We start from the raw sequence: 22,665 nt of genomic DNA, 5'->3' as shown, positions 1-22,665 counted from the left end.
TCTCTGGATGAAATATCTTGCAAATCCCTCCCTTGATCAAAATTGCCAAACCTTTTTCTTGTAATTGCCCTATGCTTAAGAGATTATTTTTCAGTTCTGGAATATAGTATACTTCGGTAACAACGAGATTCATTCCATTAAGCAATAACTTCACACTTCCTTTTCCCATCACATTCATCTTAGTGTTGTTTCCCAATTTTACAGAATGTCGAAATTTTTCATCAAGTACAGTGAACATAGTTCGATCACCACACATGTGATTAGAACATCCTGAATCAAGGAACTATGCATCTTCTCCTTTAGCTTCATGCAGCTCCACATAAGACATCAGAAGCATTTCCTCTTCATCAATTTCTGCATAATTAGCTTCTCGGTTCTAAGGACATTCATACCAAAAATGACCAAGTTGATGGCACTGGTAACACTCTATGGTTGCCTTGTTGAAATCTGCTCGACCTCTTCCTCTTCCTCTTCCTCTATATGCACCTCGACCACGACCTCTTCCCCCTTCATATGTCACTTTCAAGGCCTGTTCCTCACTACTGCGTCTTTTGAACTTTTGTTCGTGCACTATTAATGAGCTTTGCAACTCATCAATAGAAAGAGAATCAATGTCTTTTGACTCTTTAATAGAACATACAATATAAGTAAACTTCTCTGTTAAAGAGCGTAGAATCTTTTCCACCACTTTAACGTCTGACATCTCCTCTCCATAAATTCGCATTTTTTTAGCCACTATCATGACCCTGGAGAAGTATTATGTTACTCCTTCACCAGACCTCATTTCAAGAGTTTCAAAATCTCTGCGGAGAGCTTGAAGATGAGACCTTTTCACCCTTGCATTTCCTTCAAACTTTTTCTTCATAGAATCCCATATTTCCTTAGAAGTATCCTTCTTAAGGATGGTGTCAAGCACGGTTCGATCAATCGCCTGAAAAAGGTAGTTTTTTGTTTTGAGATCCTTCAACTTCATCTCTTCATTCTTTTTTCGTTGTGCATTTGTTTGTGTCGCTCCGCTTTCTGACTGAACATAGCTAGGCTCAATCAACTCCCAATATTCCTTAGATTAGAGAAAATTTTCCATTAGCATGCTCCAATGATCATAGTGACCATCAAAACGTGGAATTGCTGGTTGTACAACACTCCCTTCTGTAGTCATTTTCTATGCTGTTGCAAGAATGTCAAAGGCTGCTGCTTTGATATATCAGGCCCAGTGGGGGCTCTGATACCAAATTGTTGAGAACCTGTGTTTAAGTGTTTGGAAACTGATAGCAAAGAACACAACAATTGGACTGAATGACTCAGTTTTTATTAACTGCAATGTTGGCTTAAATAGCAATTTAACACACAATTAAAACAACAATTGAAATGCAACCCACTTAGCTAAAATAAAGGCTAGTGGTGAGTGGTAACAGAAACAAATTAAAACAAATACAAATTAATTCTTAAAGACTAAGTCTCTCCTATAAACTAGGATTTTATTCTAACAGAAAATACTACTTTAACTCTTTCAATCCATGACTTTTATCAAAATACTTGAGATTTTTTTTACGGATCAAAATACTTGAGATAATACATGAGCCTTATCAAATTGTAAATCCAACCATTAGTGTTCTTCCTAAATTTGGTTACGGCAGAGAGAGAAAGCATCGGCAAAAGGGGGATGAAGTGGTCGTCTCACAATGACGTAAGCACAAGGGGCGATCATGGTAGTTAGAGTGCCACCGACAGTAACGAGAGGGGGCTCATTTCTTCTTCTTTTTGGTTATGGTCATTTATTCCTTTTATTATATTTGTCTCATAGTTTCGTCCTCATTTTCTTCATTTTTTTCCCAAGGACCGGCGTGTGATGGAGTAGCCGCATAGGCAATGAAGGTATTCTTCAATTATATTATACAATTTTTCTATTTTACCAATCTATCTATTATATCATTACTGTTTCATTTTTATTTTACTTATACTTACATTGTTTGTTTATATATATCATGCTTTAAATATTTATTTGTTCTACTGGAAATAGGTCGTTGTTCGCAGAAGGAAGGGGTAGTACACTATTCCAGGTTGACAAATATATCTCTACCAAAAATATAGAGAATTTGCAAACACCATCGTAGAGCCAACGATGTGCTTAGCGTTTTGTGGCTGCAGCCAAACACTAAACGCTATGATGGAAATGCATGATTGGCCATGTTTCCCCGACTTCGATATTAGGCTTTGTCCATCATTAGCCCCATTACTTACTAATACTTTAACCATTTTCCTGTTGGTTTAAAGTTAAAATGTTTTTAGATAACCATTTCTTATCATTGATTGTTCTTTTGTCATATATAATCAGGCTTTAATTTGTGTGCACTGCACTGACAGTGTAAAATTATATTACACAAACATCCAATCAAATCATGACACATAAATATTTATGTAGATATTTTTTTTAAGGATTTATGGAGATATTTTAGGAACTAACCAACAAAAATGGGACTATTGTAACACCCTATTTCCCGACGATAATTATTAAATAATAAGAATAAATTTAATAATTAGGATGTTACAAAACTTCACATGATATCACATAATAACATAAATTTTTCTTTTATATAATAATTTCAACAACAGCAAACAATTCTCTAATCTCTTTAATAAAAATTTCTTTTGTCATTCAACATCGAAATATAAATAACTATAGTTCTCAAGATTTAAACTCAAAGATAAATAAATTCATCGTCAACCCCAACCCTGGTGTTGCATATCAGAGCTCATATTCGACTACATGTCTAATCATCACTAAAATAAAATTGACGGAAGATAAGTCCCGTCGCAACCTTCTAAGCGTCCCGCAACTAGATTTCCTCATCCTAAGTATCTGTACCCCATGGGTACAGGCCCCATAAATACAACAACAAGAAAGGGGTGAGAAATCCAGCCATAAAAAATTATAAGGAAACATTCACAATATTGAAATATCATAAGAACAATATTCCACGATTACAAGATCATCAACATCTATTATTCTTTCTCATCATGTCGTATATCACACCATCACATTACCTTATTTGAGTTTGATCAATAGCAGATTTTGTTATTAGACACATTATTGATCCCCTTCCTCCTTAGACAAATGCTATAAGGTTCATGTTTTCCTGATACTACCGTAAAATTACAAACAAGATGTGGCATAACAACAAAAAAGATTGTAGCCAGTTCTTTTACGTTCTTTTTTCCGCACTATATCCTAATCTCTGGATTAAACAAAAGGCTACAAATTATGCAGCAGAGGAAGTTCAGATAAGTGAAGGTCTTTGAGGTAATAACTAAAGTTCAGATAAACAAGCAATATCATTAATTAAATATATGACTTTGTCTTCAAACTGATTGTCTTTGTACAGATTTATTTGAACCCACCATGCTTAAGATTTTGTTTAGCAGGATGAAAAATGGGGGCATAATTTTGAAGATTGGTACTTCATTTTGATTTGTATTTTTTAGGATTTAAATTATGAAAGCTACGTTAGAGGCTGATGCAATAAATGTGCTTCATGAAATGCTTCAATATTTCATTTTATCATGTTTAGGTAACTGATTTATCTTTTTTAATTTTGAAGCTATTATATGTTCAGATTTGTATTTACTGCATTTGGTTAGTTTATTTCTTATCGTGGAGAAATTATAATATTCTTTAGGTTGTATAGAAAACAAAGGCTTATGTATATTATTTTTCTTTTCACTACTACAAAATACACATTTAACATCAATGGGGTTTTAGTTTTCACATCAGCAGGGAAAATATCTGAAGGGAAAGATAGACAGTGTGAGTTTTAACATCAGTTGGCATAAGCAAATGAAGGGAATTCCTAATAGCATATACCATTTACATCAGTGCATAATTGAGATGAAGGGAAAAACACGCGGTGGCATTTTCGCAATTTAAGCAAAAACTTTGCCTAACTTATTTTTACATCAGTGGGCGAGAACTGGCTGATGTGAAAACAAATTTTCACTTTACCTTATCCCTTCCTCTATCGTAAAAACACATCTGCGTTTTCACTTTCTCACTTCTTTGTTCCTCACTTTTTCACTTCTTCTTCTAAATTCCAATCCCCCACCGTCCACAACCGTCCAATCACAATTTCATTGGCTTCAAGGTCAGAGGCGAAACAACTGGATAGGGTCAGATCTGGTCCATACGGTCAGATTTTCCGGCCGGATAACTTCGTTTTTGGACAGTCCGGTGCGGGAAACAACTGAACGGATCTCTGGACTGAGGCCACTGATGAAGCAATCAGTCATAGCGTCTGAGCTGAGACCATAAACTCGGTTGGCGACGGCGGTGAAAGCCTTGTAGTAGTCATTAACGCTGGTAGTTTGTACCAATTTGAACAACGTTGCACTCGGACAATCATAGATCGACGGACCGAAATCTAGCTCCAAAGCATGCGTGAATGCTTGCCGTGACTGAAAGGGTTGCATACGCTGAAGCATCTGAAACCATGGAACTATCTCCAGATCAAGGTGAACGGAGGCTATGGTTAATCGTTCCGGATCTGGGGTTTGGTAGTAGTCGAAGAATTCCAACTTCAAAACGTGGAAATTCCAACTTGACATTGCGCATCTGAAACGGAGTTCGATTGGAGTTCATAGCATCATGGAAAGGAGGTTGGAGCGATGAGGTTCTCTGGAGCTGAGTTGATTGATTCGGTGCTCGATGTTGTTAGGCAGGAGACTGAGAATTGTGATTATCTTCAAGGTATTCTTTCTTCCGATTTATGCTTCTAACTGTTTTTGTGATTTTAGTTTTTTTTTTCTCTTTTTAATTTTAGAAGTCTGATAAATTTTCTCCCATCGATCTTAACCTTTCATGATGAATGGGAATTTTCTGATATGCTATTTCATTTGACAGTTTTCTGATATGTTACTCCAACGAAAATTAGTCCAAGTTACATGAAGAATTAATTATAACAAATCCTCTTCTGTGACTATGTAGGAGATATGTATCAAAGGAAGGAACAGAGGGCAATACAACTTAAACAAAAGATGTATTAGTTTGTGTTGTAATATTTGAATGTTAAATGCAATACAAATACATGGTTTAATGCTTCAACTTTGTTGATTCTAGTGTTGAGGATTAAACTTGCTTTAGTTGATTATCATTGTGACAAAGGAAGATTAATAATATGGTTAGTTAAACAATATAGGTCATATTGACTAAACGATATAGTTGATTATCATTGTGACAAAGGAAGATTAAACTTGCTTTAATTGATTATCATTGACTAAAATTCTTAGTTGGTTGAAAAAAGATTAGGCGGTGGTATCCATCAGTTTCTTCCGTGAATGTGCCAACTTCCTTGAGTCTAAAGAAGAATATAGGAATTCTAGTTTTATATTCTCCCCTTTGGAGTTAGAAAACTTGATTAGGCTAGTTTTATTTCTCTTTTTCCTATGCTTTTGTGTTAAATAAGTATGTAGTCAAAACAAACGAAGATCCAGTGTTTTAAACATAAACTTATAGAATTAGATTTAGCCAGCAAAATGGGCAAAGTTTCGTGTTAGATATAACACCTTTCATGCGTTTCCACATAACAACTTAAGCTTGTTAAATAACAAGTATTAATCCATGTAGACAACAAAAATCAATTGAGAAAGATAGTAACTCAGGTAATATTTGAGAGTATGAGAGCTCAGAACAGGATTAGGCAAATGATAGATCTGTGGCAGATGTTGTGTGCATGTGAACTTAGTATGGTAGTATGTAGAATATTAAAACTAAATATGCATTGTAGTTATTAGAGACTGACATAAACTGAATATGCATATAAGTTCTTATTTGACATTAACTTGTCAAATATTTTCACATGATTACTTTAGACATAAGTGTTAAGTGTGAACAACCCTTCTTGAGATAATATTCCTCTATTCCATTTCCTTTTTTCTTCTTTTCAGATTCCCTTTCATATAATAGTTTCCTCGCTTTTCTTTCTTTTACTTTCTTCTTTATGAAATGGACACTTTCTGATAAAAAAATGGACTTGTTATTATACTAGGAGTGAAGCTATCTAAAAATTTCTTTCTAGTTGAACTCATACTTAATACAATAACATAAGTAAAGTTGGTCATAATAGGCCAAGTTCATCATTCGAGATAGTTATAAGAGACTAGTTTTGTCACTTTTGTTATGTTTTGTACCTTCAAATGTTATTGTATTTGAAAGTACTTATGATTCTCTTGTTATACAAAGAACGAGTGCTTGGATTGAATTACCGATTTTTTTATTTTTTTAATGTAACGTAGGTATCTTACTCTCCATTTGAAAATGAAGGATTTTGGGAACAACTAGCTCAACAAATATTTGAAGCTAACAATCAGGAAGTTACATGGAAGTTAATAACCATAATGCACCACCACCTTATGTTAATGTTAGATGTTGATAGGTTGCTTTGGAGTTTCAGAATAATGGCTGGTTTACCGACTCCTGGTAAACCGTATGGAGGATGGGAGGATCCTAGCATAGGACTCAGAGGCCATTTTGTTGGTAAGTTTATTTCATTCATTACCTGTTTCATTTTCAACCAGGGTTTTAAATAGTGGTCATGGTAACAGTTGTGGCCATGTCGCGATCTTTGACATTGCAAAGATTCGCAGTAAAACACAGGCCTCAATCGTTGTTGTGTTGTATTTTCTGAAAAATCAAAAACTGTTATGCTGAAGCCCAAATCATGGTTGCGAACCTTTTATTTACAACCCTATTAACCTTTATTTGCATAAGTCTGTCTTTCATGTAAAGATTTTTCCACTTTTATGTGTAGTAATTAGTCAGAGCTTTTAGAAGATTAAAAAGTTAATTTGAATAAAAATTGCAGCTATATATAAGAATATTCCATTTTTCATTTTTCTACCTATCCCCTCCCTCAAATAGGAACCCGTGTTCTCAAGCTTTTGGAAAGCTAGTCTTTTAGACTTTTCATGTATAATATTTATTCGTAACTAAACTGAACTTTACTTAGTTTGAAATTGGCCCATAACTTCTGAAATATCTCTCTCACACAATGTGTAGACTCTATTATACACAAAAATGCATGTTCTGTTCTGTTCTATTACAATTACTTCTGCCTGCAATTTTCAACTTCAGCAATTCACTTTTGAAGTATTAACTTATAATTCCTTTTTTCTTTTACAATGTGAAGGGCATTACTTGAGTGCATCAGCTCTAATGTGGGCCAACACAAAGAATGATAGCCTGAACCAGAAAATGTCGGCTCTCTTGTTGCCGGTCTGTCCACCTGTCAGGAAAAACTTGGAACCGAATATTTGTCTGCATTTCCAACCGATTTTTTTGATCGGATTGAAGCTCTTCAATATGCATGGGCTCCTTATTACAACATTCACAAGGTATAAGAAAAACTAGATTTTGATTATGCCATTACTTTTGGCCTTAATATTGTCGGATCTCAATTATTCGACTTTGACAGATCTTGGCTGGCCTTTTGGATCAGTATACTATAGCTGGAAACCCTCAAGCTTTAAAAATGGTTACATGGATGGTCAATTATTTTTACAACAGAGTGATGAATGTCATAACAAAGTTCACTGTAATCTTAGGTAAGTTAAAAATGTGCATCTGCTAAATTTATTATCATATGGTAGTTCATTGGACTTGAAAAAAAAAGGTAGTTTATTGGTATTATGTTTATGATTTATTGTTGAATATGTGTTCCTATGTCAGTGTGATACATTACTTGATATTCAGAGATGATTCTTAGTTTATTCTGTTGAAGTATTTATGTTGCAAGATAATGATTTCAGGTTTCGCGGCACCTGTTTAGATGGACAAAGGAAGTCTCATACGCAGATTATTATGAACATGCCTTAACGAATTTTGTACTCAGTATACAAAGAGGAACAAATCCTAGGGTGATGATTTATATGCTTCCTTTAGGTATTGGGGTTTCCAAAGCTAAAACTGGACATAGTTGGGGAAATCCAATAATGATTCTGCTGTGGATTTTTTTTTTGTTTGAAATTTCTGCCTAAAGTTGTTTTATTGGATTATTTCTAGCTATATTGTATGCTTATGCCTCTTTTATAGATTGGAATATTGAGGATTGATTATGTAATATCCAATTAGATAATATAACTTTTTTTTTGCATTAAAATTATCCATAATTTGTTTTCATTTTATTACTAAAAAAAAAAAAGCAGGGGTCAAGCTTATTTGATAAGCCATTTAAAAAAAATATTTAGAAAAAAAAAATTATTTTCACTTCAGTGATTTAGAAAACTGATGTGAAATATACATATTTCACTTCAGTGTCCATCGTTTAACTGATGTGAAAACTGTAGGGTTAAATTTCAAAGTGAGCCTATTACTACAGTGCAAGCGGACCTGATGTAGAAATTCAAGATTTCACATCAGTCGCAACCTGATGTGAAAGGATGTGGACTTACCACATCATATCACTTTACATCGGTTACAAACTGATGTAAAAAGTCATTTCCAACTGATGTAAAAAATCATTTCTGTAGTAGTGTTTGGAATCAAGAGTACATGGTTTTATAGCTGTACATGCTTTGCAAGGTAAGAATGAGGGAGTTGTTATGGTAAGTATGAGGCTATAAATTGAAGGAACGATTATGAATAAGTCATGACAAATAAATAATTTGAAGGAACCGTTGTGCATGAGCCAAGGGAAACAAATAATTGGAGCTGTCATGCATGTATAGAGGCCGTAATTTGAGGGAGCAATCATGAGATAAAATCAAGTGTTGTTGAGTACACCTATATAGGTTGTAGTATACTGATTTGAATAATTTAAAAACAAAAATTATCTGACTATACAAAGATGTATTATTTGGTGTTGTATTCTGATAGAGTTAAAAATTTGTTCACTCCATACATATGGCTAATGGTTGCTTTTATCTGTCTTTGTGTATCAAAAATAAAGAAAAACTTTGTGTATAGCTGGTTAGTAAAGTTTCATTCAAGATTCCAAAAGATCATTTGTTTGATAAATCATATCCATGGAAGGTGAAACAAGTGACAAATCCAACACTTTTTATGGTTACAAGATCTCACAAACTATATTTCCAATTCCATACAATTTGATGGTAACATTATTTCTGTTGAGAAGTTTCTTCAGGAGATGATTAAGGTATGTGGTAAGGTGGGTGCTCTTCGTGATTTTGTTATCGTCACCTGTGACTGAGAAATATCCAAGATCATTGTTACATGTGGCACTAACTTTTCCAAACGATATTTGAAATGTTTGCCAGGTAAGTACTTGATGAAACACTACATAAGAGACTGGCTCCGACTAATTGCGCCGGACAAAGATTAAGATATCTATGACCTTAGGTACTTCAACACTGCTGAGAACAAAGAGGATTAATTGTATGATAAAATTATTTACTTCAAAACTTTGTATACCTTTTTTCCTATAGCCAACTTCGTTTTGGCAATATTGCTTGAGATATGATGTATTGTTCCGCGTTGAAATTTAATAGTTTTGATTATTTAATCAATGTGTTGCAAATTTATGAAAAACATACTGATGTGAATAATTATTTCCTTATTGTGCTAAAAACATGTTCCTATTCGTTCAAACAAAAAAAAAATCATGATATAAATTTCTCTGTCAAGGATTTTGATATTAATGTAGAGGATGTTTGTGTTTCTGCATAGGAGGCTTATTACACCTTTTTATGAAAAAAAATCATAATTAGTTTGTTGCAACATTAAAGATATCATGCTTAAATTCAAGGTTGTCCTCAACGGTCACACTTTATTCACATTTCTATTTTTGCCTTCAATCCAACAAGCTTTTAGAAATAGACATGAAATATATTATCTCTAAAATCAACGGAGAATGACTTATGAATCGAAGTTAGAGATCTGTAGTTCTCTAATGGGTAAAATCGTGCATGCTTTTATTTGAAGTTTGAGATATATATTTTTTCAATTTTCTTAATATTCCTATCCAATGTTTTTTTCACTAAAAAAAATATAGTGCATTGTACAAGTCCAGGAGGAAGACATTTGTACTTATGACAATCATTGCAAATTTATTCTTTTTTGAATTTTTAAACATTTTTGTTAGATATATAGGCGAAAAATGGAAACACCACTTAAAACTTACACATAATTGTGAGATTTCACGTTTAAACCCGATCAATATATTCAAACTACTAAAAGACCCGTGCATCGCACGGGTCGGCCGTCTAGTTAAAGATAACATTCATAGCTACAACTTTCATGAAGACACCGAAACCTAATTCTGAACAGAAAAGTCCCAGTTTTTATTTTTGTTTCGGGCAGATTTTCTGCGATTTCGCATTTGCGATTTAGCATTAAGGGACCTTTCCTAACTCCGTTTTCAACCCTAAACTAGCCAAACTCAACCCTAATCTTCACTCCATCATCAACGTATCATTCAAACACTAATTCTTCGTTAACCTACCAGATTATCCACTCTTTTTAAAACTAAAACTCAATTCGAAAACCTAAACTATAGTTTTCATCAATTCTCATCTTTCAACTTCATCTTTCAATTCGTTCATCATCATTTTCTCATCAAAATTCACATCATAACAGCAACAACATATTAAAATTTAAGACAACCCTCCTATCATATATTAAGATACCCTAAAGTGCAAAGATTCTCCCCCTTACCTCGATTCCTTCGAAAATTCCAGCTTTTGCTTGATTCCGTCGCAGCTAGCGTTTCTCCTTTTCTCCTCCCCTCTTCTCTATTTTCCACGTTCAGCAAAAGTGGCCCTTCTGATTTCTATTTATAATTGGGTCAGTCACTTGTTATAATTTTCTTCTCCTTTGTTCATTATTCTTTTACTCCTCCCCTTCCCCGCTTATTTGAAACTTATATTCTACACCTCCGACACTATTTTATTTTGTTTTGATTCCTCACTTTATTTAATTTAAATTCTCATATTACTTATCAGTCCTCATCAATATTCTATCTTCTTAACAACAAAATAACATTCAAGCTACAACAGCATCAATAAGAATATTAACCAACACTTCACCTATTAAAATTCATGGAATTAATTAAAAACATAAAGTTGGGGTGTTACAACTATCATGTGATTTGATTGGATGAAGTGTAAAAAATGTTATACTCACAATTCATAGAAATTAATCTCATACAATTATATCCAATTTCAAATATATCTTCAAATTTTAAAAAGTTTAGCCATATGCTTTGAATGAACAAGGAATGAATAGTGAGAGTGATATGTTCATTGAAATGATCATGAGGTCTTATAATTATTTAGGAAATGATAACCATTTCCTCAGAATACTGATTAATGATAACATGAAGGGGATCATGTTGAAATTGTGGATCTCTTAGGAATTTTCTTCATATTCCAGTTTCAATTTCACTGCTTCATGATAGAAATTACAGCAGTTACCAATAAACAAATTATACAAACAATTGAACGATTTCTCTTTTTCATTTCCTGGAATTTTGATATAGCTTATTGGTTTGAACTTTCAATTTGTTCATGCAGACAAATGATAGATGGAGTTGTATCTTTCTATTCAATGCGGCGGTGCCCAAGTCCATCTCACACTTTAAATTTTCTAATTTTTTAAATTAAAAGGGCCTTCTATTTGCTATTGATGATGTTGTTTGTTTGTAGCCGTGAAGGATCCATGGTACAGTGATGCTAAGTCAACATTTATACCAGTTAGCAATAAAAAATGCCTTGCAGATTGTATGCATTTTTTTGTTTCTTGAATAAGCATTTTATTCTATTTATTTTAAAACATTCTCAACCAAAGGCAGCAAATGGATATCACCATGAAACATGGAAAAGGGACCGAAATTGGCAGATAGAGGTGCATAATCTATTGATAGACTCGCATAATACAATTTTTGGACTATTTACATATAATTGTTTCTATCAAGTTAAGTGACTAATGTTTATTTACATATATTTTTCTTTTAGATTTTGATGATCATTTTGGATTAAAGGCCAAGTGATGAAGTTGTTTTAACGATATAAGATGAGAGAACCGATTCTTCTAATTCAATTACATGGAAGCAATTAGTATCATGCAAAGTTTATATGGCTCGACATGTTATCACACATACAAGACTATACAATTATTGTTATGCCTGAAGTGATGATCATAAAATCTTATCTCCGTTTGCTTACAAAACGTATGCTTTTCATTTTCTTGCACAATATAAAAAAAAAAAAAATCCAAACTGAACATAGAACAAAATTATTCTTTCGACAAATTTAATTAGAATCAAAAAAATTTATATACAAAAATGTCTCTAAAAATTTCACTGAATAATTGATGAATAAAGAAAATACTTGGTTGTATTGTCTTGTAGCTAAGAAACCGAACAACGATTTGAGAGATATGTCGATAAGACAGTTGTATGGCTGTATAATGTGTGGCCATGAGAGAGAGAGAGAGAGAGAGAGAGAGGGGGGGGGGGGAGGGGGAGGGAGAGAGATGGGGAGAGAGATAGAGAGAGGGAGAGGGAGAAGGAGAGGGAGAGATAGATAGAGAGAAATTTGAATCCTAGGATAGGAAAGGTACCACGTGAATGAAAAAAAGGGAAGGGGTGGTTGTAGGCATTGGATTTTCCTTCTATTTCTCCAAGATTTATCAAACAAGAATATCACTTATATGCCCCAGTTTAATTAACATTCCACTTGCTATGTTACATTGACTTTTTCAATTAAAAATATCGCAAAGTATGAATAAGCGATGTGACTAATGTGTAAACATTCTTTCACTCTTTTTGAAATGTCTTCATCCTTTGCAAGATTTGGATGTGTTATCAAAGTTTTGTTCTTATTTCTTCTATTGGTCTGTCTTAGATTTTCTTAATTGTATATTTTGTGACAAATACAAATGGCTCGAGAATTAATATAGAGCATATGCGTATTGGTATTTAAATTGTGTTAGAGATGAGAAAGATTTAATGTCTTCATAAAACCCAACCCCATAAATGTCACTCATGTTTCATGCATATTCATCCTCCATAGATAGATGAGTATGCATCACAAAACTAAGTATATATATATTAAGTAACTCCATGTTAAAGAAGTGCATGAATTACATATTTTACATTTATTATCGAGTTTGATCCTTCTTTTTTTGATTAAGCTTGATCCTTATTTTAATTCTAATAATTTTCTCCAATATATATCAAGAAAAACTAAACCGACATTGATGTTGAAAAACATATTGTTTATGAGTTACATGTGTTATCACAATAGAAAGAGCGGACAGACGGGCACGAGAGTGCTCGTATGGACGCTAGTATATATAACAACAACAAATACATGCTTCGAAGGGAATTTCTACATTGAATAACACCAATAAAAGTTTCTAGGTTGTGGAGGAACGAATTGAAGAGTAAACAAAAGTGATTATTCAACGTAATTCAAATAATTTTGACTACAAGCTTGGTTACATGTGAAAAGTTTTAAAGAAAGTCACAAGGAAGATGAAATTGAGATGAAAGTACAAAAATTAGGGTTCTTACCAAAGCAACACAAATCAGGAGATTAATTGAATCAGAAAAAGAACAAGTCACGTGAATCGGAAATGTAATGTTCCATTGGTAGGAAAACAAAGTATAAGGTGCCAATAAACTCGCCATATTGAGCATCAACGAGAATTGAGTTTCTTGGTCATGGCAGTGTAGATCGATAAAAAAGAGACGAAACCTAGTATATCGGAGAAGTGATGGAGATGGTGGTGTGAGAGATGGTGATGATCGGCGCTACGGCGGAGATTATGGCAGCGACGACGACGGTGGAAAAAATAATCGAGTTTGGGTTTCACAGGAGTGTGGTGTTGTGTTTCTGAGAGAGTTTTTTTTTTTTTAACAAAAAATTATCTTTTACGGTAATTTATTTAATTAAACATAAAAAAATCAAAATAAAACTAATTTCTATCAAATGGTTGCTAATTATTTTAATATTCACTACCATTACATTTCCTAGCACAGTAATGGTTGCAAATCTTATAATCTCTTGTAGTGAAATAACTATTAAAACTCACACATAAATGGAGGGGTCCGAATTCAAACTCGATCACAGCGTCCAACCTTACAATTTTTGTATTTTGCCTTTTGAGCTGAAATTTGTGGACGATATTATTGCTTATAAGAGTGGAGTTGAAAAGATGTTTATTTAAAGTAAATGTAGTTGAAATGAAAATATAAGTAAATAAATAATTAGATAAAACAATGCGAAGGAAGACTACCTATTAAACACATGTTAAGTTACTAGAAAATAGGAAACACATGTTTTTCATCCCGCTATGCATGTCATGAAATTTTGAACATTCAAAGTATAACTTGTTTCCCTATTCTTACGACCAAAACACTTCCAGTCCACGATCTTGTCCCACTCATTTAGGAAGGAAGTTAGTTTCGGCGTGTAAGTGTCCGGTGTCCGTATCCGTGCTCCATAGGATAAAACAATGCGAAGGAAGACTACACATATTTTTCATTCATCCATGTAATGTAATATGAAACACACACATGTTCAATTACAAGAAAATAGGAAACACGTTTTTTTCATCCCGCTATGCATGGCATGCAATTTTGAAAATTCAAAGTATAACTTGTTTCCCTATTCATACGACCATGACACACCACTTCCAGTCCATGATCTGTTCCTCATTTAGGAAGTAAGTTAATGGGAGGGTTGTTCCCTATAAGAAACTATATGTTCCTCTCTTTCATTTCTATTGGAAATATAAAGCTAACATAGAAGAATCTTTGAAAGAAAGAAGGGTATAACAATTGAAAAGATTCAATCTTTAGAAGCCACTGCGTAAATCATCAACAGGTAAGTTTATTAACCTTTCAACTCATGATTTGTTATATGATATCAAATTTAAATTGAAAACTCTCCTTATGAATGTTCTCTAATTTTATAATGGAATCTTATTCATGATCTTATTATATGATGTCAAATTTCAATTGAAACCTCTTCATCAAATAAAATTATGTTTTGAATGTTCTTTATTTCTAAAACGATTCATAGTTTATTCTTTGTTAAACCATGAGAGAAATTGGTCCAATTTAAGATCATAGCTATTCTTTGTGTAGTAGCTGATATATCGATACTTATGAGCTACTATTTGGCTAGTCTTATAAAAGCACTTGGCTATGTTTTCTGTAAATTATTTTGAATATCTTAATAATAAATTTTCATTTATTTACAGTTAATTAATTTTATATAAAATAAGTTTCTCTAACACGTTTGGTTCTTATGCTGCCACGATAATAGTAGAAAATTATTTTATTCCGTATCTATGATGAAAAACTTATATTGTCTCTGTTTCATTTCATTCTAAATGTTGAAAAACTTATAAGATTAAATTCTGATTGTTTGTTTGATTGGTTTTTCCAAAGTATCATGCTATTTTGAAATTGATAACCAAAACTATTGAAACTAAATGCAAATAACTGCTACATATTTTTTCTATTGTCTTTACATGTTTATCGAAATCGAGAATGTAGAGAAAGTGGTAGTTTTCTATTAATTGCTTATGTATAAAATTTTAACTTTTACAGTGAGCATTCTAAGAACTTATGTTGAAATTGAAACGCAAATAGAGGAGCGAACTCTATTTCTTCTGATGTTTCTTTCTAGAATTTCTATTTCAGTATTTGTAGTTATATGTTAATCTATGTCACCTTAGTTGTAGTTTTCATCGATATTATGTCTTTTAATCAATGTATCAAATTATATTATTCTGCACAATGTTGCTATCGCTGATATTTGACAACACTTTTTTACTAAATCATGTATCGGAAAATTATAGCAGTTTGTTCAAATTCCACGACCTTACATCCACTATATGATAAAACTGCTTTTAATTTGTCCTATTCCATTCCAGGTTTGTGTTGAACTTTGTTGTAAATCTATCAGGGCCTTACGCCATTACAGTTGCTTATGGTGGAATGTATAGCATTCCCTTGACCAAAGATCTACAGGTTATTTATGATCATTTTAGCGAACTCAATCACGTTTATAATATTTTAGTATTATTAATCTACTTATTGTTCTGAGTTAGAAACTTTAATTGGACTGAACAATATGCTCGAAACAAGCGTGTGCAGGTCAGTTACTCAATAAACTTTTTTGTTTTGTTTTGTATTGTTGAGCAAATTAATCAATTGCAATACCATAATGAACAAATAGTGATAAAATTTCAAGAGGCTAACCCCACTTTGAGTCGTATCAAATTGCTTAACAACATTGTTAATCTCTTAAATCAAGCCTTAAGAGATTGTTTGACGTTGTATAGACACTTGAAACGACACAAAACTAGCCTCAGTGATCATGCAACATACAATGTTCCCAAAGTGAAACTCCTTTCTCTATGCAATCACTGAAAGAGCATACGGCTCTACTAGGAATTCGAATTATTCTGTCAACATTTTTGGTAATGGTTGTTGTTGCATTGCAAAAGCTATCACTTTCTTCAAAATATACCGTCTCTTTAATGTTGGTGTTAAAGTGGTCCCTTTGAGTCACTGTGGAAGATTTATACCGTAAAGGGTCATGAAGAGTTTTAATTAAACTAGAATTCCGTCCTATATAATTTGATTCTTAGTTTTGGATTTTATTGGGTTTTGGAACCTTAAGCTTGTTTAAATTTGATGTCTATTCTTTTGTATTTAAAATGATACTGTGTATCTATTAAATTACTTCCCCTACTTTAAATATGTGCTAAATGAAAAACTTCTGAACTTTTTTCTTATGCTAAGGTAAAAAAACCTTTTGCAACATTATATAGTCAGAATCATAATGGTTTTCCTACAAATATGATGTTAAGGTAATAATGATTTGGGCTCTTTAACTGAAGTTTCTGCTGCAAGGCATCAGTTGGTAGCTGGTCGAACAATGTTGCTGATGTGTTGGAGATTGATCATTTACAAAACCCACTCATAGGTTATTCATCATTAATTATGTTCCTTCAAGTGAAGTTGTATAATTAATTTTATATGAAAAAAGTTCTAAACGTTTAAAAACTGTTTTTAGTCCTTATCTTTACTACTATATTAGTTAATATAAATTTTAATTGCTTAAGGATTTCCTCTGGTTCACAGGTAAGAATAAGATAACTGGAAAAAAAATGCACTTTTTTTATCATATGTTAAGAGTACTTTTAAGTAAACAATGTTTTAAAACTTACACTTTTATAAGGTAAGAAAAAGAAAATGGCCAGAAAGTCCAAAAAAGAAAAGAGTTATTTCTCAAGCCTGAGAATATTATTTTCCTGCTTGATTTTGTGTGCGTGTTGGTCTTAATGCTTTTGTGAAGACTTTGGGAGTTTTCACTTTTGTTTTGTTTGTTACATAAATTAAGTTGTAGGCTTGTTGTTGGTAAAGGTACTGTAATTTCTGATTTTGCTTCAACTGCGAGAATCAACTACAAAGAATAGTCTGCTTGTATTATATTAAGCAAGTTTTTTTTTCTTTGCCCAAACTGCATCTCAGGAAACTTGGTATAGGAAGAGGAGAGAAGACAAAGAAAACTCTTTGAATTACTAACATTTTATTTTAGCTCATTATGAAACCATTCATTGTTTTGGCTCATTTCCTCTTCGCTTATTGTTGGTTCTGCAAGTCTTTATTTTGCTACTTTATTTGCTCTTTGGACCCTTTTTCTTCATTATTTTCATCTATGATTAATTAATATTTTGGCGTATAGGTTTTGAAAGGGAACTTTCCTGATTTTGCGGAAGTAGTGAATAAGCTTCAGAAGAGTGTTGAAATGTATTTTGATAGTGATGTTGTATTTGAAGAGAAAGAGGAATCCAACAATGAAGGTAATTTCTATTTAAGATTGATTGAAGTATTTAGGAAGAAATTTAGGGTTGTTCACCGTAATATACTATGGACCTGCAATCGAACACTTATGGGTGGTTCACCATAATGTACTATGGACCTGCAATCGAACACTTCTAGTCATATTAAAAATATTAGACATAATAAAACTAACTACGAGGACCAAAATAGATAACGGCATAATACATAAGGGACCTATTTGAAATATTTTTTTTAGTTAAGGACCATTGTGAAATAAAAAATTAAGTTAAGGGATCGGATGATCAATTAAGCCAAAAAAATAAGTAATAAAACTAAAGAATAAGATAATGATGTTGTTCGTAATCTCTTGAACACAAACAACAATACAAAAAAAAAATAACCAAAAGCACAATACCATCAAATAAATAAGCTAAATTGTCAATTAAAGATGTTCTTATTGTTGAATATCAATTAAGGCTATGCTCGTAATAACTTAGTAGGTATGCAATAAGTGGAACTACGGGATTTTCATAAAAATAATGCTTTCACGTGAAAAAAGGACACGATAACTTAAAAAACCTAACAGTTACATTGGAAGTAGGGGCAGATCCCAAAAATTATACTGACAACCACAACAAACAAAACGTCTAGAACTATAACCCTGAACTTCAAACTTTTATCGTCGTACCACAACTGCAAAATAAAAAATATATGACTTAAAAACAACATTTTGTTTCTGAGTCTTATATATTTTATTTTGTACTTGTGATATGAAGATAAAACTATGAAGTCCGGGGTTATAGTTCTAGGGGTTGTATTTGGTGCAGTTGTTAGTATAATTTTCCAATATAATTGTTAGGTTTTTTATATTAAAGTGTCCTTCGGTAATGTTAGAGCATTATTTTTATGAATAATGTCCATAGTTCCAGTTATTGCATTCCTACTAAATTTTTGTGGGCATAGCCACAATTGGTATTCAATATTAAGAACATGTTCAATTAGCAATGCATATTAATTAATGGATGGTATTATGTTTTTGGTTATTTAGTTTTCTAATTGCTGTCTATGTTAAAGTGACTATGAACACGATCATTATCTTATTCTTCATTTTTATTACTTATTTTTTTATGTCGATCCTTTTGTATCTTTCACGACTGTAATGGCACAACAACACATTTTCTGCATCTTTATTTTCTATTCAGACTGTGTGTTTGTTTCCCAACTTAAGACTTTTAGGAAAAGAATACAAAGGTATACCAACTAATTCTTCATTTTATATCTTTCATTATAGGGATGTTTTGAAGTTTTGAAATCTGACCTTTTTTGAGTTATAATAGTTTAGAACCTTAAATTTTTTAAATTACCTTTAAGTGTTACTTTGCTTAAAGCAAGTTACATTTTAAATAGGATGTTAAAAAAGTTTTTGAACTTCAAAATCTTACCTTTATAAAATTTATGAAGAAGTATTAGTTAGTTTAAATCTCCAGGCCTTTTTACAACTCATTTTAGTGAAGTTTTTGAACAATATCAACTTTAAAAACCGAAATCTTTCAACTATGTAAAGTCATACTTAGTTTAAAGCTTCATTTATTTTTTAAGAGGAGTTTAAAGAGAAGAAAAAACTAATATGGAAGGTCAAATTTGACACAAGTTTAAATATTCATGAGATGTTTACATGTAGTATCTGCAATCAAGAAGTATATATAGTGAAAACAGCTTACGCTTGATAAAGCACCTTAAGCTCCCCCATTTTATTGAAAAAAGTTTACAAGAGGTTGAGACACTGTTAAATAAATTGACAGTCATGTTAATTTCGATATGGATTTCGACTTGCAGCCTTTTACCTTTTGTAATGGCAAGGGCAATGACAATGAAATTTTTTAATTCATTTCCTCACTTCATATTTACATTTTATAGAATTTTGAATTGTGGGTGTTTCAATGGTGATCCAACTTATCCACGTTGGAGAGCTAAATATAAACGTGTAAAAGATTTTTGTGGTAAGCAGAGCTACACTAAATCTTAAATAACAATCTAGGTCAAATGATTTTTATAGGCTGAAACTACTTATGTCTTTATAACATTTGTTTGTTAACCTATGACATTCTGACTCTTGAGTTCTATTGTTTATTATTTTCAATGTATAGGAGAAATTGAATTTTGCAGGGGGTTTGAATTTTGTTGTATTCTCAGTTTCTCTGACCTTATATAGCATCATGTTTTCATTCATTCAATAAGATTATTGAATTTATGTAATATATGAGAAGTCATTGGTTCTTGAACATGTTTTTCTCTCTATAGAATTTTGAAACACACACTTCATTGGTGTGCAACCGACAAAGTGTAGATGTTTATTGTCACTGCGATTTCTCTCGCTTAACATGTTAACCCTACGAGTTAAAGCGTTGGACACATATGGAATTGTCATCCATCTTTATGCCTACATGGAGCCGACTCTGATGTGTCAGAATTGTGAAGATGGATACCGTCTTGTGACAGATGGCAACCAAATCAAGAAAGAAAGTAACCATAGCCTAAGCCTTGAAAAACAACAGCGCCGCAAAGGTTCCTCTCCTAAAATGATGCACTCTCAAGGAAATGATGATGAAAGTGAGATAGATCCTTACGGTGATTTGTTTGATGATGACAAAAGAAGATTAAAGAGCTACTAGAAGATTTTTGCCATGTTTGGTTTTGAATAATTGTTTTTATTATATTTTTTTCTATATATAAAAACTTTCAGTCTGAAGATTCATTGATGGAATTACTGCAAAATCTTGTTTCAAGAGTTGAAGGTGATTGATTATTTTTTTTCTTCTTTTGAAATGGTTTCAAGTTTGCATGTTTGAGTCAATTTATTTTATTATTTTTTTGTTTTGATGATGATTTGATTTGATTTGATTCGTGTCGGAGTTTTACATAAGGAAGAGCATTAATCATTTGACACAACATCCATACAGCGATGTTCACCAATTACTTAAGCTACATTTGTTATGTGCAAGATTGGGAAGTAGCAAGTGAACTCAAAGCCTCAATTTCGGTTCCAAGGGGCTTGATAACTTGGATTCTCCCACAAGTTTCTACACAACCTGTTTCCTCATAGTTTCTACAACTAGAAGCTCAACTATCACATTCCTTCATATGTGAGGAATGCATCCTCTCTCATAATAAGTAAAAAATTCAATTTTATCTATATCTTTAATACATTAAATATATGGAATCCTAACAAATATAACACACACTTCACGTGATAATCTTCAAAATTTAACACGAGATCTTTAACTCTTTCCTTGTTTCATTTTTTGAGATTGGTTTTGGTAGTGTAAATTAGAAAAACTACGTTTTATTATAAACAAAAAATGGAGTATAAAGAATGACGAAGGTGTTTCCTTGTAATTACAAGAGTTGTTATGTTTTACTAACTCCTTTTACCATAATCCTCTTTTTAGTAGCCATGTAAGTTATTCAACCTTGTCTCGATATATCTTATGTAACTATTATATTCCTTTGGCCATATTTCTCATGTTAATAGCCATGTAAGGTATATTTTCTTTTTACACTTGGTCTTCACTTATACCAAGTTAAATCTCAAACCTTAAAATGCATAATAAAAGTATAGGTTTTTTGTGGACCCCACTCCCACAAACAAACACTGCAACTTCTCTACGTATTATTTGTCATTTCTTCATTTCTTTCTCTCTTTGACCACAATCAACAAAATTGTGTACCAACTTATTGCCTTCACTCCTTCCTCTTCACTCTTCTTTCTCCTTTCTGTCACAAGAAAAGCTTCATTATCATTTTTTTTTTTTGAACAGCATTAATATATAAGGCAAAACAGCACCTCTCAAGAAGAGAAGGCTGAGGCGCAACAAAAGAAAGTATATATAACCGTAAAAACCACATTTTCTATTCAATCTTTAGTTTTAATAATCGGCAGTGCTATATACAGCGACATATATTCCCACGAATTCTTCACGAACATGAAATCAACAATTAAGAAAGCAACCTGAGTGGAAATCATGGGGGGAGTAATGGAAAGAAGCTGGTCAACAAAATGTGAGTAACTGAAATACACGGTCGCTATGCTTCTCGAAAAACCATTTCGCTACAAATAGCATTATTCTTTAATAATAAATGTTTGTAGTGAAATAATAAGACTCAACTATTATTATTCTATATATTAGTACTTTCATTGATTAAGACTCAACTATTATCAAATAAAATCAGTGCATATAATTAGACTTTTAAGAAGATTGTTTCAGAGAGATTAGAATGCATTGAAAGAGTTGTTAGCCAAACACATCGAGAAATTTTTAGTTGTTCTTTAAATTTTAATCTCATCGCCATCCATGATTATCTACTTTTTAAATTATATCCTCTTATATCGATCATAATGTTATTGTGCCTTTAAAGTTGGCCTTCGATATCTAGGATATTAAACTCGAGGAAGGTGAACACGATTTTGCAAAGATTTATGTCAAATGAAGGTTTCAGAAAACATTGACTCCGTTAACCACCTACGATATATGAGTCAATGAACTCAATGTTGTCTAAAACCTCCATGATTTCATTAACCAATATAAAACCGCCTTCAACATCCTTTGCTTTCATATTCTAGATATCGATAGACAACTTTTGAGGAACAATAATATCGAGAGATCATAGCCAAGGAAATCCAACCAGATTGAGTTGTCAGGGACTCTATAAAGATGATTGAGAGGGTAAAATCAAGAGAAATATTTACAAAGTAGAAATATCAAATGTAAAATGTAACTATTAAAAACCATTTCATTTCTACTACTACATTATTCTTGACAATTGGGAGGACAAAAACACGTGCTTCATTCTTTAG

The 22,665-nt window shown here is 32.4% G+C and overlaps 1 protein-coding gene, 2 long non-coding RNA genes and 1 pseudogene across 5 annotated transcripts; 3 read left to right on the top strand and 1 right to left on the bottom strand.

The window, feature by feature from the left end:
- Positions 1-327: 327 nt before the first annotated feature.
- On the bottom strand, positions 328-1,090 carry LOC146914728 (uncharacterized; annotated as a pseudogene).
- Positions 1,091-4,028: 2,938 nt separating this feature from the next.
- On the top strand, positions 4,029-8,128 carry LOC146914727 (uncharacterized). 3 transcript variants are annotated; one of them, XR_015014376.1, is made up of 6 exons: positions 4,112-4,741; positions 4,979-5,030; positions 6,286-6,526; positions 7,179-7,383; positions 7,464-7,593; positions 7,798-8,128. XR_015014376.1 is itself a non-coding variant. In XM_085717483.1 (5 exons), exons 1-4 carry the CDS (start codon positions 4,700-4,702, stop codon positions 7,495-7,497), a joined length of 522 nt encoding a protein of 173 aa, XP_085573609.1. In that variant the 5' UTR covers positions 4,029-4,699; the 3' UTR covers positions 7,498-7,593; positions 7,798-8,128. The 3 variants fall into 3 exon arrangements, 2 of the variants coding, with proteins under 2 accessions (XP_085573609.1, XP_085573610.1); XM_085717483.1 differs by lacking the exon at positions 4,979-5,030 and having other exon boundaries at positions 4,029-4,741; XM_085717484.1 differs by lacking the exon at positions 4,979-5,030 and having other exon boundaries at positions 4,113-4,741; positions 6,426-6,526.
- A 3,083-nt stretch (positions 8,129-11,211) lies between these two features.
- On the top strand, positions 11,212-12,072 carry LOC146914726 (uncharacterized). The gene is made up of 2 exons (XR_015013148.1): positions 11,212-11,848; positions 11,959-12,072. It is a non-coding gene; the product is annotated as an uncharacterized LOC146914726 (long non-coding RNA).
- Positions 12,073-14,444: 2,372 nt separating this feature from the next.
- Positions 14,445-17,834, top strand: LOC146914725 (uncharacterized). The gene is made up of 3 exons (XR_015013147.1): positions 14,445-14,835; positions 15,893-15,989; positions 17,713-17,834. It is a non-coding gene; the product is annotated as an uncharacterized LOC146914725 (long non-coding RNA).
- The last annotated feature ends 4,831 nt before the right edge of the window (positions 17,835-22,665 follow it).

This window comes from Medicago sativa, chromosome 6 (genome assembly GCF_051527215.1).
Source record: "Medicago sativa cultivar Bolivia chromosome 6, Bolivia_mono, whole genome shotgun sequence".
NCBI lineage: Eukaryota > Viridiplantae > Streptophyta > Magnoliopsida > Fabales > Fabaceae > Medicago > Medicago sativa.
Note: the sequence above shows the minus strand (reverse complement) of the source record. Positions and strands in the feature narration are given on the sequence as shown.

Coding starts and splice junctions, on each gene's coding strand:
- LOC146914727 (XM_085717483.1), top strand. CDS start 4,700: ATGTTGTTAGGCAGGAGACTGAGAATTGTGATTATCTTCAAG. Junction 4,742..6,285: donor GAATTGTGATTATCTTCAAG/GTATTCTTTCTT, acceptor AATGTAACGTAG/GTATCTTACTCTCCATTTGA. Junction 7,384..7,463: donor CTTATTACAACATTCACAAG/GTATAAGAAAAA, acceptor CGACTTTGACAG/ATCTTGGCTGGCCTTTTGGA.